Below are 14,812 nucleotides of genomic sequence, written 5' to 3' on the forward strand. Positions count from 1 at the left end.
TTCCTGATTCTGTGCCATACCTTTCATTTTTCATTCTGCTTTCTTACGTCCTGGTGTCAGAAGCATCACTCATGTCATGCAAAAAGAAAGACTGAGAGAGTCCTGAGCTCCCTTCATGGAATGATGATCTTTATCCCTTCACCAGAAAGCTGCGAGATGTAATAATCTCTCTGATTCTTCCACTTCTGTTCTGGCAGCTAAGCTGTGCTGCTATTGAACAGAAGGGAATGGAGATATTTCAGTGCTATAGAAGTTTTGAGCACAAGGTTCTATTTATGCATAACATTACAGCAATATTAGAAAAGGTATGGGGAGCCTTGAGAGTCACACATACTTTCATGGAACAAATTTTATGAATGGAAAGGAAAGAAGAAATTGACACTAAAGAATGGCAGAAAGTGTAATTTAATTGAAATACAATATAAAATCTTATTTGAATTAAATATGATTTACAGCAGGCTTTATTAAAATACTATTGATCACTCTATTAGGTGTTAGAATGGATAAAGATGATTGTTCTCAGTAACTGAGAATGTGGTGTTGAGTTGCATTTTACCAGCATATCCATATGTCACAGAGAGAAGAGCTTTCAAGTAAATCTGCTAGCAATCCTCCTGGGAGATTAGATACTTTTTTTCCAAGATACTGTAGACTGAGTCACCACTCAAGTCTTCCTGGTCATTAGCCAAACATCAAAAATTAGAAAACCTCTCTTTGTGCAGCCTTAGCAAGACTAACTGCAGAAAGTTGGGTGTCAAGCGCTTTTTTTTTTTTTTTTTTTTTAAGCTGAAATAGAAATATTAATTAAAATCTTTGCGGGGAAACAGGTTGATTACAGCAAGGTCTGGATCCTTTTCTTTCTTGTTGTAGTCAGAATATTCAGTACCAACTCTAGGTTCAGCATAGATGATTGAAGAGATTTGAAGGAAATCATACATGTGTGTTGAATGCCACTATGTGATGGCATGTACTGCTGAACACTTATTTTCACATGGTTTCCTTTTTTGTTATTTTTTTCTTTACTCAGCTCTTTGTTTCTGCGGTAAGCTTGTGAAATACTGATCAACCATAAAGGGAGAATTTTGTCCCAACACACTTTCATTATTTCTTGGCGAACAGCCAATGGCCAGTCTCCATGGAAAAACATACCATGTGCTGCTGCTGTTAACAGTACAAGCCATCACAGATTTGGGTTGCTGAAGCACCTCCAATAACATTGAATCTCACTGTTAGATGTGTCAGGAAGTCAAGGTCAAAATATCATATGCGCTGGCTAATCATGGAGGATCCAGTGGGTGTTCTTCAGTACTCCTACCCCCTGCTTGTCATCCCAGCAAGAACACTGCTAATGAACCTTTCAGCTACTGCTGGCCTCCTAGCAGTCCTACACATCAAAGTCCTGTGGCACATGAAAGGTCCAAAAGAAGAACTGTTCTTACCTCAACTTCTTTGCTTATAGATATTAAAACTTATATGATCCACTATCTTTCTGGTACCCTGCAAGATGTAACCATTTTGAGACATCATTTGACCCAATAGCATATTGCTTAAGAGCCACTGTTTGTTTTTTTTTTTATTAATATATATATATTTTATTTTTCCTACCATCAGCAATGATCTTTGCAAAAAAAGGGGGCAAAAGCAAAATAACAATAAACATTACACGAGGCGTAGCCATAGTTCTTTAACTGGGGACATACTAAGTTAAAACAGAAGTTGTATGGAAAGCATGAAGAACAAAACAAAAGTGTTTGCACTTGGCAGTAGCAGCTGGGAGGAAGGCAGGCCATCCATCAGTAAATATTAATTAAATGTTTATGAGCCTGCCTAGAATTTTTAAAAACACCGTGCCTTAGATAACAAACCAGCATACAGATCCACATTGACATCCATGGGGCAGTGTTCCTTCAGAGAAAGTAATTGTTTGATTCCTTATTTGAAGTTTGACTGCTTCCTGTATCTATCAAAAGCTTCTGTTGCTTTTTTATTGCAAACACTAGCAGTATATCTTTTAGAGTTTGCATGCGCTATTAAGAAAAATTCTGGCCTACTTACCCTTTTTGATCTACGTTCTTAGGTAAACAATATAACTGGTGATTCTAAAAGTTCATGATATTTTAAAAGCAAACGAAAGTATGAGAACAGTCTTTTAAATGCTGAAAATTACAACTTTAATTATAAAGTTATTTATTTATTTATATTTTTGCCTTTTTTTTTTTCGGTTCAAAGTAATTTACACCAGCCGCGTATTAATAGCTTTGAAAAATACAAACATTATAGTCAGCTTTAACATACAATCAGCAGTAAGCTTTGAATACTGTATCTGCTCTTCTTGTCATAGCAATGCTGTAATTCAAATAGACTTTAATACAATATATCAGATTCTTTCAACCATATGTACAGATTGAAACAACAGAAAAATGATGTAAAAAAATGAGATTATACTGAAAGATCAGCTCTTTTAAAGATTTCTACCTTAACTTAGAGTGTTTCTTTCTGACGTGGGTGGGAATACAGTTTTCTTGCAAGAAGAATAAATATAGTCAGTGAAATTCTTGTTTTGTTGAATTCAGTGGAATTTTATCCCAACCATACAGGGAACCATCGCATAGAATAATGATTACATATTTCCAGTCACTGACAATATCTTGAACTAGAGAAAGACCTCTACTACCATAAACATTTAATTTCTTTGTAATACGGTTGGAATTTTTACTCACTATTTAAATTTTTCTTTGATATCATTAGTTTCCTTTATTAACTACCTGAATTTCCAGACATTAAATATGTGTTCCTTGCTGGTTCAGGGGTTCTTTAGTGTTCTGTCTTTTATGAACTGCTGCTGTGAAGCTTCTGCATTTTCAAAGCACACAAAGCCTTCTTATGTGAAGAACTGAGAGATTTTAGAAAATGCAATAAACAGCTCTTAATATATTTAATAAGGGTGCTCTTTTGGTGTTTATTTTCTAACATTTTTTGATTGGACTGGCACATGCAAGGAATTCAAACACCTCATATAATTCAAAGAAATTTGTTGTCAGCATTTACCTTCAACAAACGCACTTTGATTTTTTCAAAGAGCACTATCTATTTTGTTTGATTAAAAAAAAACCTGCTCTCCATCTTTATTGGCATCTAGTTATCTTCTCCCACTCTGTATCTTTTTACTAATTTACATCTTGTATCAGCATTTCCTGTACTCTGTAAGGAATCCTCGTAGGCTGTGGCTTACAATGCTATCCTACTTATCCTTCTGCTATAAATGTTACAGCATTTTTTCTGCATTCACTGCTGAATGAGAACAGTCCTTTTTATTTTCCCTTTGTGGTGTTCTTCCAATGATTTCTAGATTTGATTTAAAAGAAAAATCCATGTTGACGTTTCTGGGGAAATCCTATGGTATTATTTTTAATAGACTCACAAAGTGATTTGGTCCTTTTGTTCTAAAAAGAAGAAAAATGTTTAAATCCTCTGCAAGACTGCATTAATGTGCAATGGCACTTTGGCCCCAGGGAAACCTGGAATGACAGTGGCCATGCCTAAGAAAAAAATGTGTACCAGGTCCAATAAATGGTAGCCAGATACCTGGTTGGGACTAACTGCTTTTGGATAGACTTACTCTGCTGAGCTACAGGTGCTGACACTAATAAGCAGTTGTTTTTGTGCAGGGGAGGATTCAAGTATTCTACAAAATTACAAGAAATTCAGTTCCAGATGTTAAGGCAGGACAGGAGAATATAAAATATGGGAAGCTAAGTTCATTTTTTTTTTTTTAACGTTTATGTAATGTTGACAAGAGACAGTTTAAAAAGAGATTCATTTCTCTTTGCTAGAAATATTTTATTTATTTATTTTTTCAGTGAGAGAATTTGGAAACTCCATGGATCCACTCTTAAAACTCACCAATGTCACCGGAAATATTATGTTTAACTTTTGTCATTTCCATATATCTTTAGAAAATGTGTATTCCTGTAAGATCATATTTATTCTGTCTCTTCCAAAAAATACTGTTCTTTTTCATGCATGGTTTTCTTGGATATTATTGAAAAATGATTTGTATTTCTAAACATGGGCTGTAGCTTTCAGTGCTCGGTGGGATTCCAGAAGTTTTCACGAAGAATTAAGGAATCAGGACAAAATTCCTGCTTCAGGAATCATCATCCTGATCCCTTGTTTAGTGAACGCTGAAGGTTTAGAGCATTCAATTTAAATAACTAACCAGAGTTTGCAGTACTAGTTTTAGACCCCTTTTCTGTGAAAAATGTGTCAAATGTAAACTTTGTAAATCAATCTCAGACCAGGTTGGGCAGGTTTGATCAAACTTGACACTGGGTGGGAAGTCTAAAGTTAAAACTTTTGTGAAAATTGGCTCTTAGCCATCAGAGGCAGACATAGCATCCTCAGTGATAAAAATAAATGAATAAGCAAGTAAATGGCCAGTCGTAGGGATGCCATGGGGAAATCAAGGGGGATCTTGCTGGGAGCCTGGGTGACTGCATGTGGGAATTGGAGGCATGGTTGGGGAAATGTGGCACCAGAGAGTCGCAGGACAACTGGACCCTCAGCAGAAGAGGAGCCTGTTTCCTTACTTCTCCTATTCAGGAAGCAAATTGTTAAAATCAATTGATAAAGGCTTATGAAAAGATACGGCTGCCAACCGAGACATCTTGATGTTGTACATAGTATTTGCTTTAGAACAGCATGTTTCTTGCAGAAGGATGTTTTACTAATTATTAGTTCTAAAAGCAATAGGAAGTTTGTAATGCACTCTTTTTACAACTAAATTGAATGACTCAAGACAGTAGAGTTATTGTATGTGTAAAAAAAAATAGCAGGATGAAGCCATTAGAGTTCTGCCAGTCATTCAGATGTCATGGGCTTTCTTCATTACAAAGAAAAGTTTGTCCTGAAAAAAAACCACACATACAAATAAACAGAAAATTGCCAAAAAAACATATCTTCTCTCTGTTCAGCATGCTTGAGTCATTTCTAAATACACAAAGTTCTGGAACCCAAAAGGACACTATAAAAAAAATAAACTAGCTGAAACTGTAGCTCTTGCCAGAGTCACTGCTCTGCAAACATTCAAAGTGGTTCATTACTGATAGAGAAGCTGTTCCTGTACAGTTTGTTAGCATGGATGAATAGGGAAAGTAGGATAAAGAGATTTAATTAAGCTACTAAGAAGGGATATAGTCAAAGACCAGTAGTTGCATTCAGTTAGGGAAAGCAATGACAGAAAAGTCTGGTGTTGACTGAACTGGTAAGAATTGGCTGAGCTCTGCTCAATTCATGTTGTATCACCAGAAAATCTGACTCCTGTAGTTCAAATGTGTGCAGTTAACAGTCTGGCTCAATCCACTTCATAATTAAAAGACTCAACCTTCCACCAAAAGAGACACTAATTCAGGTTTTCCCATGTTGAAACAGGTATGTCACAGTTGTCTAATTAGAAGCAGCAGGATCAAGTTGCAAACAAACAAACAAACAAACAAACAAAAAAAAACAACAAAAAAAGAAAAATACAAAACAGAATTTCATGATTGGGGAGGGAAGCTGGAATTTATTCCTCATGACCCTCACCCCTTGCTCTAAAGTCAATTTCCTTCAACAGCCAAACCTACATCAGGCAGTTCTGGGTAGACGAAAGTGTACAGAAGGTGATGAAAGGTTGGCAGTCTTTTATAGGTCCTGATAGCACTTGAAGAAAGATTTTTGGTGTTCCCATGGCTTGTGTGAGAGGTGCAGCAGAGCTCAAGTCACCCTATTTACCGTCTCCTCAGAGGCAATACTTACGTTCTTATTGAGCTGGAGGGTCAGGAATCTTCAGTTTTACAAACTCAGTCTTACAGCTAAGATTAGTTAATTTCTCCAACACTTGTCCCAGAAAAATAAAAACAGATTCCTTTTTCAAAAGCCGTAAAAAGATTAAAATAGTAACGTATCCTAGAAGAAAACAGTCATATTTGAGCTCTGCTAGTGCTGGATTGCATGCATGTTGTACTGCACTAGCCACAGAATAGAATGTGGCTATGCAACAGTATGTTATGAAAAAATATCTTAAGCATTTAGTAAATTTGGCAGGATTTTGATATTCTTTGGTTAAAATGCAAACACATGGAGATTCATGATTCAAGATCTAAGGTATTGGTATTTTAAGAATAATTCAAAATCCATCTACTTCAGGTACTGAGGAAAGACTGCATTTTTGATTGAAAAGGTGAAAATATTCCAGTTCTCCACGTGGGTCATCACAGTCTTTTCTTGTGCTGATGTCTTTTCACTATAACATTTTTGTGGCCAACATCGATAATGTATGCTGGAGTCCAGGAGCTTTCAAGCTTTGGTGCCAAGAAGTGACCACGAGTGTGTCTTGAAAGCAGTAGTAGAAGACTTTATATGTGTGTGTGTGTGTGTGTGTATATATATATATATATACACACACGATTATATATATATAGATCGAAACACAGGAAAAAACATATTGAGTTGAGCAGAGCTCATCAGTGCCTTATTTGTTATCTTGTATTTCTTCCCCTCTATTTTCAGTAGTCCAGGGCACCATTGCAGCTGGGGATGAGCAGGTGCAGAAAACAATTATCCTATTTCCGGAGCTAATTGTGGACTTCAATTAGGAAGCTAGCTTACTGGGTTAAAGAAACTCATCACCATTGATTTTTAGGCAAGGAATAAGATTTTTTCATGTGAACCACTGTGACTAATCTATTTATTTATTTATATTAAAGCATTGATGGTCAATGTAACTCTCTTATCTAGGACAATGCAAAGGATATACCGAGTCGATACAGATGGAGACATCAATACAAGCCAGTGGCATTCAGATGAACAAGCTTCTTTTTAGTGACAGTCTCATGGTTGCATTTACAAAAGATTTATCAGTATATGCACCAGAACTGAATTCCTCTTCTTGCAGAAATCCAAAATCTTGCAAGCGGGTGTCTGAGAGAATTTTCCAATGCAAAATAAATAAATAAATACTTGGGCAAAAATATCTTACTTGAAAAAAATCTAGCTGAGCTCCACTGTTTCAAAAGGCCTGCTCAAACCAAGATGCTTTACCTTTTAATACCCATCTATCTATGCATGCATGCAGGGAACCTACCAACTAATTGGAATTATATTTGCAAGTCTACTGACTATTATATTCTACAGTGTAAATTCCAACATTTTGCAGTTCTCAAGCTGCCATGCAGAGCAAGTTAGAAATAAATCCTTCATTCTTACATTTTCCATGGTTTTCAACAGTTTTGTTTCTTTGAAGTCTCTTTGACTTTTATGTATTTAAAATTCTAAAAATTCAAAAAAGAAAAGTCCCAATCTAAATTCCCAACAAACAAACTCCCCTGTGCCAATAAAATTGCACTTTTAAGAGGAAGGGGGAGATATCTGGGCAACAAAGCTTATTTGTTCCAGCTACCTCAGCTTTATCTAGTTTAATGTTTTTTCTGTGACCATTTGAAATTCAATTTCAGGTAGTTCTGTATAATATCAGCATAGGATGCATCATTAACTCCAAGAGGATGTTTTCCATTGGCATCTGCTATTTTCACCAAATGTCAAGGCTTGACATTTGCTATCGTTATCTGGTTTTGGTGTATCACTCATACTGAGATTTTGTTTCTTCTTATCTGATATTGATTTCAACTGTGACCAGCTGTGTTGCTAATAAAATCAACAGGCAAGTATCTGGCATTTAGCTCTTCACGGGCAGAGAAAAAGAAACAACCTAGTGACAAAATAAAGAGATACTTTTCAATTAGGATGCTTGCCTGTATCCTCATATTATCCATCTCTTAGCACTTCTGTTGATGTAGTATTTCTGATTGATTCCCTTCGGGAAGTCTCCATGGAAATCCTTGCCTCTCAGATGAAATATTCCTTTTTACTCTCATCCACAGCTTCCTGGAGAGCAGGGTCATTTTTCAAAGCAGCATCAGCACTTTCAGCAAACTCAGTTCCTTTTGCCTCATTGGTGTGGTAGGTGCCCTTATGCCTGTACATGTACCGGACCATCACAACCAGTAGGCAAATGAGGACAAATACCACTGCAGCAATCACACCTAGAAGAAAGGTACCAGTTAAATGCATTGTCAGTAATAAAATACAAGCAGCATATTGCAGCCAGGCATCACAAATTCAGTTACTTGATAGGCAAAAGTCTATGTATCACAAAATATTCACATGTTGTAATGGCTAGGGTCAGAACGGATTACAGATGAAACAAACTGATGAGCTGACACTGCCAAAAGCAAGATGGGGTATACATACTGCAGAAATGCAGATCAAACTCTTGCTAGCTTTCTTTCAAAATCAGTGGCTTGATTTGCTTGAATTCACTGGAACTACACAGTTCATTCCACAATGAGAAGAAATATGACAACCTAAAGCAAAACCAATATGTTTCTTTCATCTTTATGGTACCATATATCCTGGGTAGTTTGCAGGAAATCTGACCCTGCCCCACTGAGTGTATTCAATTTCAGGAGGAATAAAGGCCACTGAATATTTCTTAGGAGACATTCAACAAGTAGCAGGAGCCATATGCCTGCAGTACTGCTTTATACCTGGGAGCTGCCATCTCATGCTGTGCTCTAATTAAGAAAGCTGTATTGTAATGAATGTGGAATTGACACCTGGGAGGAGGAAGGGGTTATGGGTAGAACTTCTCTGTCTCCCAGACTAAAACTAATCACTAGCCGTGTGTTGACTAGACAAAAATTTCCATAGGCAACCTAAATGTGCATAGGACTAAACTGTGAATGGAAGCACTCCTAGTGAAGGGAAGTAATTCTCCAGGGATGATTGTGTACTAGGAGAACACTTCATGTCCTCTCTTCCCAGAGTCCTTCCTTTTTTTTTTTTTTCCTTTTCTATAAAGAAAGGTGGAAGTCCAGAAAAAGAGGCACCACTGATAAGTCCATAGCTAAAAAAGTACAATGTCTATACCCTTCCTCTCAGATCAAATTGATCATTTAAGAATCCAAAAGATAAATAAAGTATTATGAAGCTGATTTATTGAACTTCTATGCATTTTACATTTTTTTTCTTCTCTCTCTCTCTCTCTTTTTTTTTTTTTTAAACACTTTTTAGATACCACTTGGATGTGCTTCTAAGCTCTTTAGCTGTAATTCTATATAAGTACACAATACCGAGCTGATTCTATGTTCATGTGACTCCAGGACCAGGGGATTAAAGAAGTAAACCAAATATTAAAGAAATACACAATAAGAAGCACCAGAATAGGATAATCCTAGGGAAAAAGAAAACAAACAAACAAACAAAAAAAAGTATGTGTTTTTATGTGAGAGTGTGAAGCTGCTGTGAGGATGCAATAGGTAGGATTTCATCTGATTAACTGTAGGCATCTACAGTACAGGAGGCTCCAACTAAGTTAGTCCTCTTGGGCTTCTTGTACAGTCAGTAGACCGGAGGGTCTGGTGTTCTAGAAACAAATGTCTGTGTTTGGACAGATGAATCACTCCCTGGAAAGGCCTGCTATTCTGCAGTGACAATGAAGGGTGTGTAGAGAGTGCATCCCTTCTTTCCCCCCGTGTTCAAGATATGTGTCAGCAGCAGGTATCTCCAAAGCTTTGGATTTATCAGCATAAGTAACCAAGTTTGGATACTCTATTGACGTGAAGATGGGGGACCGAACAGAACATTGGCAATGTGAACAGAAATGATAACTCTATCTTAAAAAATATGCTTGCAATGCTATCCCACAGATTTTATGGTGCCTGATTCTGGAAAGTGAAGTTATTGCTAGCAGAAATTAAATTGCTCATACAGAGAACTTTAGGTTTACAATAATATCTTAGTTGCACTGGGGGCTTCATCAGTTTTTAGGACCTCACTGGTATCCCTTGACACAAGAGGCTTTAATAGGCTTTAGATATAGCACAATATTAATAAGCCTAGGGGACTAAGTACAAATCAATTTACCTGCTACTTGTTCATAGAAAGCTGAAATTAAAGTTACAGGAGATGGGACCTGAGGGAAATATAACAGAACCTCTCCAATTTGCACTAATGATTGGTATACCCCCTTGTGAATGGCTGAAATTAGTGCGTTAGCATGGAAATGAACAAACACAATAAAAGTAAAAAGACAGGGTTCTCTCTGTGAACATAGCTTTGTTCATTTATCCTGACAACTGTATTTAGTTTAAATGCATGAGGGAGCTTTAATGGAACACCAGGAAATGCTCTGTGGTACGTTCTGTAAGAATAAAGGGTCCGTTGGTGTGAGTTAGTGTGATTCAAATCAAAGATGTCACACCAGTTTTGTATTATATGATAGTCTTGGACCAGGGAATGATGAGGAATATCAGAGGTTGACTTTGCTACTGGACATTTAGATTCTGGTCTAAAAGGAAGAATGGATGGGGGTGGTACTGCTTGATGGTTTATGCTCATTATCTCATCTCGTTATCTTGCCAATAGCCCCTCTGGGAGCAGATTTCCCACTGGCCTAATTAACTCTAATTGTGCTGCTCCTGTTGTCTTGTCAGCAAAGTAGGGGGTTTGCAAAATGCAAGAAACCAACCATCCCGCTGTTTTAATTCTAATGGTGCCGCTAAGTATGATCTGCTACTTACCTCCAATAACAGCCACATCTGCTCCAGCTGAGGAGTTCTCAATGTCTCCATCTATAAATAGATCAGAAGATACAAAAGTTAATTAAAGAAAAAAAAAAAAAGGAGTTGGATTACATGTTACAGCATCAACTGTTCTAGTGGTGCTGTATTATTTTAACCTCTGAAACTCAGAACTTAAACAAGATCTCTCATTAGCAAAAGACATTTATGAAACATCTCATTAGAACTGGCTGTACTATAACAGTTTTCTTTCACTATAACACTAGAAAAAAAATAGCTAGCACATTATGCAAACTATCCTGGCCCTTAGGGAAACACCTACTGTTTATTATGAGCAGTTACCTGTAACATCCCCCAGTGAATGATTAAATTAAGAGTGTTCAGGTACTGTGATTACATTCAGAAAGGTAGTTTTTGGGGAAAAGAAATATTGACACCTATTTATTTTCCTGTTTATGGCTTTTAGGCTATGATCTGGATCTTGCAAATTAATTTAGCTCTATTGATTTTAATTAGCATTTATTCATCTGGAATATTCTCTTTTTAATCTTAGCATTTATTTTATTTTAAACCTACATTTGGAATCAAGAAAATCCTGTTATGCATGTGGTGAAAAACAGTCCTTGCTTAGAGTAAGTCTGAATTTCGTGTTGATAAATCAAATTACTTTCTTTACTGGATTATAATTCCTTAAAAAACATATGTAGTTTTGCAATTTGAAAGCAAAAGAGAAGTGTCTGACATATCCCTTCAACGTGTAAGAAGTTGGTCTAAGAGGTTGTAAGGTGCTCAAAGAGCAGTTAGAATTTGAATTGCATTTTGATTATTTAATTATTGAACTTACTAAAAATATCCCAAACAACTAATGAATAGGCAGAGTGTTTTGGAGGGAAGAAGAAAAAAAATCCTAAAAACCAGTGAGGATTTTTCTCTCCTTATTATCTGATATAGACCTTTATTGAAAGTAAATTCACATAGATCAGCATTTCTTTGCTAGCTTCTCTGTAGATGATCAAGATACAAATCTCATCTTATTTTCAGCTCTTTATCTCATATCATTGGTATCATCTCATTTACTCTTGAATTATATGGGTGTCTGAGAAGGTGATAAATTCCTGGGGTTTGTTCATGCTAGTTTTATGACAGGACACTCTTAATTTTTTTATTGTATCATTTCTGCAATTCTAAATGCTTTTGTTGTCCTAACAAGGCAACTAGTTTTATGTGAGAGCTCTCTCTCCCTCTCTCTCTCTCTCTTTCTCTTTCTTCCTATTGGTAAATGCAGCAGATAGAAAAGTTCTCTCGAAAATGTAAAAATGTTAATTCCAAGTCCTTCTAATAAACTCAGCAGTGGTACTGATATCAATGGCTGATATCTGTCTCTTTGGCTAAATGTATGATAGCCAATGTAAGGGTAAGATAGTGTCAGAAGCTTTCTCCTTCCTCATGACTGGTCTCATATCAGATTGTAATAAATTGAGGAGAGCTGAGAGTGAGAGTCAAAGAATCCCTCTCTTCCCAGTCATGGGACATGTTTTTTCTCTGGAAAGAGAAAGGCCTTTCCTCTCCCACAGATGTCCTTCCCACATTTTCTTCCAGATGGAAAGATTGAGCATGCCTTGTGTAATTTAAAAGCTCTAATTATGTCTATATCCATTCAAAACCCATGTGCCTCAGAAGAGATTAATTGCTTCAAGGTCAAACAGCTCTGTATTTCGTAATATACCAAATATATACTGCATGCCAAAAAACAAGCTCCTCTATAGAAATCAAATACTTAAAGGTGTGAATTCTAAAGTGCTTCCCTAACCACATAACTTGGTTCCAAACATTAATTCCAGATCAAATCATGATTCATTAATTATAAAAAGGTAGGTGAGTAACTGCCAGTTCTTTCCTGTTCTTTCCATGTATCTCTTGAATGCAGATAACAAGCAGGTGCCTTATCTCTGGTACTTGCCACCAAAGTGCTTTTTGATAATGGATTACAATATCATCACTTTGCAAAAAAGTTTTCATTGTAATACTGTACTTTCTAAGTTTTCAGAAGAGCGACGGCCCCATCCTGAGCTATGATGTAGTTGGCACTGATCTGTTAAGCTGACAATGTTCTTGCCATTCAGCAAACAGCTAGCACTGTGATGAGGCTTCATTCACCGCAGTTCTCATTTTACTGCAAGGATGAGAGTCCTACTTTTCCTTTGTGTGTCCATTTTTTACCAGGCCAGAATGGCCTCACTGTCACTCTCAGCTGGCTTTTGTTGACTTTTGCTGCATCCTCTGGAGTGTCAGGACACTGCAGCTACCGCCAATGGCCTGAATTTTCCAGGGTCTGCTCCCCAGAGCAGTTATGGAGCAAGGATGATGGAGGGGAGAGAGTGACCCTCAATGCCTGTCTCGCAGTTCTTGAGATTTCACTTTGTCCAAAAATAGCAATGTGATACATAGCAATATAATAATATTTCTAAGTGGGGGGAAGGTATCAGAGCCATTCAAGACTGAAATGTTATCATCCTTCACTAAACACGACTAAGGAAAATGCAAGGCATGTGCTCATCAAATGAGGCCATCTTCCCAGAGTAAGGGTGAGACAACAGCCACCATCCGGACAGGAACATGCTTGGCCAAGAATCTCAGCATGTTCTTCTTGAACTTCCGCTCGGCCTGCGTGGGAAATAAAATGCAATGCCATAGGACTGAATCTTCAATTCCCTAAGCAGAAAAGATATAGAATATACTGACAGAATTTTTAGCTGAGCAAATGTTGTTAGCTGGAGCCCTCTTACATCTTCTTTATTCTGCTCTTCTTAGCATGCAGAGCACTCAAAGGTCTGTACTTCAGTAACTGCTGTTGCACCTGTTTTGGTTATTTGCCTTTGTTTCAAGGACATCTGTTGCGTTATCTATTGCTAAACTGCCCTCGCAAAACTTCCTCTCACTGTTATACTGGCCCTTGTCCATAGCTACAATCTGGTCCCGAATGTGTTTAGACAGTGTTGTTATTTAGTGCCATTGGTTACCATGAGACACAGAAAGCAACGAGCCTGGGAAAACTTGTTTTTCATAAAACTCCTGGCCATCAGAATGGGTTAGCTAAATCAAGAATAGAACATACAAATCAAATTGTCTGTTGTTGGAAAGTATGTTTCTAAAAGCCAGAATGAAGGGAAAGAAATGCCTTTGTGCCATGACCTGAAATTCATCAAATTCAATTCTGTCCATAAACTTACAGATGAGGAATTTTGCAATAGAATGACAATTGCTACCTGTCTCATTCTTATCAATCAAATCATGCCAAGAATGCAGCAGCCTCTGAAAGCCTCAGGAATGTTTCTGACTCTATAATACTGCAAGTAGGTCTCTGGCTTAGCACTTCAAAGGTGAAAAGCCAGTACAAGTAGCTTTCATGTTAACGTAGCCAGTGATGATTTTTCCTGCTAAATTTGTCAGTAAATCTGTTAAACCTTCTCCTCCAGGTGTGATTTTTTTTTTTTTACAATAAAACTTGAATTTTGTTAATTTTGATAGTTTTTCTATTTTAAACTGCTTCCACTCCACTTTGGATGAGGAGCACTTGTTTCAAGAAGGCAGGTCCAGCAGTGAGAATGTTTGAGGTTCAGCTCTCTCCTTATTTTGCTATACTTTTCTCCTGGCAGTTGTGACAGTTTCCTTTGTTCTTTAAATTCCAAATCTGAGTCACTAAAAGCTATAAGTCACTCCCTGCTCAAAATTATGATCATCCCCTTAAAATAATACATTTTTTTCTCCCTTTCTTTCATGCTTGAGATGCATTCAAGTCTTACTTTCTAGCTCTTTTCCACAGTACTAAAGACCAAATACACTCTGTGGATGAAAAGTGAAGTTTTGGCATAATTTTGTGACATCAGGAAACAAGACTTTACAGGAAACACAAAGTATTAGGACAACCCAGATATATCAGAGAATCACCGAACAATTACATTTGAAAAGGATCACTAGAGGCCATCTGGTCAGACCCCCTGCTCAAGCAGGGCCACCCAGAACTGGCTGGCCAGGACCACATCTAGAAGGCTTCAAGAAGGAGACTCCACCACCTCTCTGGGCAGCCTGTGCCAGTGCTCCATCACCTGCACAGCACAGAAGTGCTTCCTGGTGTTCAGACAGAAACTCCTGTGTGCCAGTTTGTGCCCATTGCCTCTTGTCCTGGCACTGGG

General features: G+C 37.3%; 1 protein-coding gene across 3 annotated transcripts in view; it reads right to left on the bottom strand.

Annotated features, from left to right (window-relative positions):
* Positions 1-2,147: 2,147 nt before the first annotated feature.
* Positions 2,148-14,812, bottom strand: part of GYPC (glycophorin C (Gerbich blood group)) — a 35,051-nt gene continuing 22,386 nt past the window's right edge. The window contains exons 2-4 of one of the 3 annotated variants that reach the window (XR_014586090.1): positions 10,620-10,670; positions 7,791-8,081; positions 2,148-4,906 (exon numbers count right to left, since the gene is read on the bottom strand). Coding sequence is in view for 1 of the 3 variants with exons in the window: in XM_083841977.1 (XP_083698103.1) it covers positions 7,885-8,081; positions 10,620-10,670 (248 nt within the window). In the remaining 2 variants the exon portion in view is untranslated. Of the gene's footprint in view, positions 8,082-10,619; positions 10,671-14,812 lie in introns of all 3 variants that reach the window. The other 2 variants (XR_014586091.1, XM_083841977.1) reach the window with 2 other exon arrangements.

Source organism: Anser anser (genome assembly GCF_964211835.1).
Source record: "Anser anser genome assembly, chromosome: 6".
Classification (NCBI taxonomy): Eukaryota; Metazoa; Chordata; class Aves; order Anseriformes; family Anatidae; genus Anser; species Anser anser.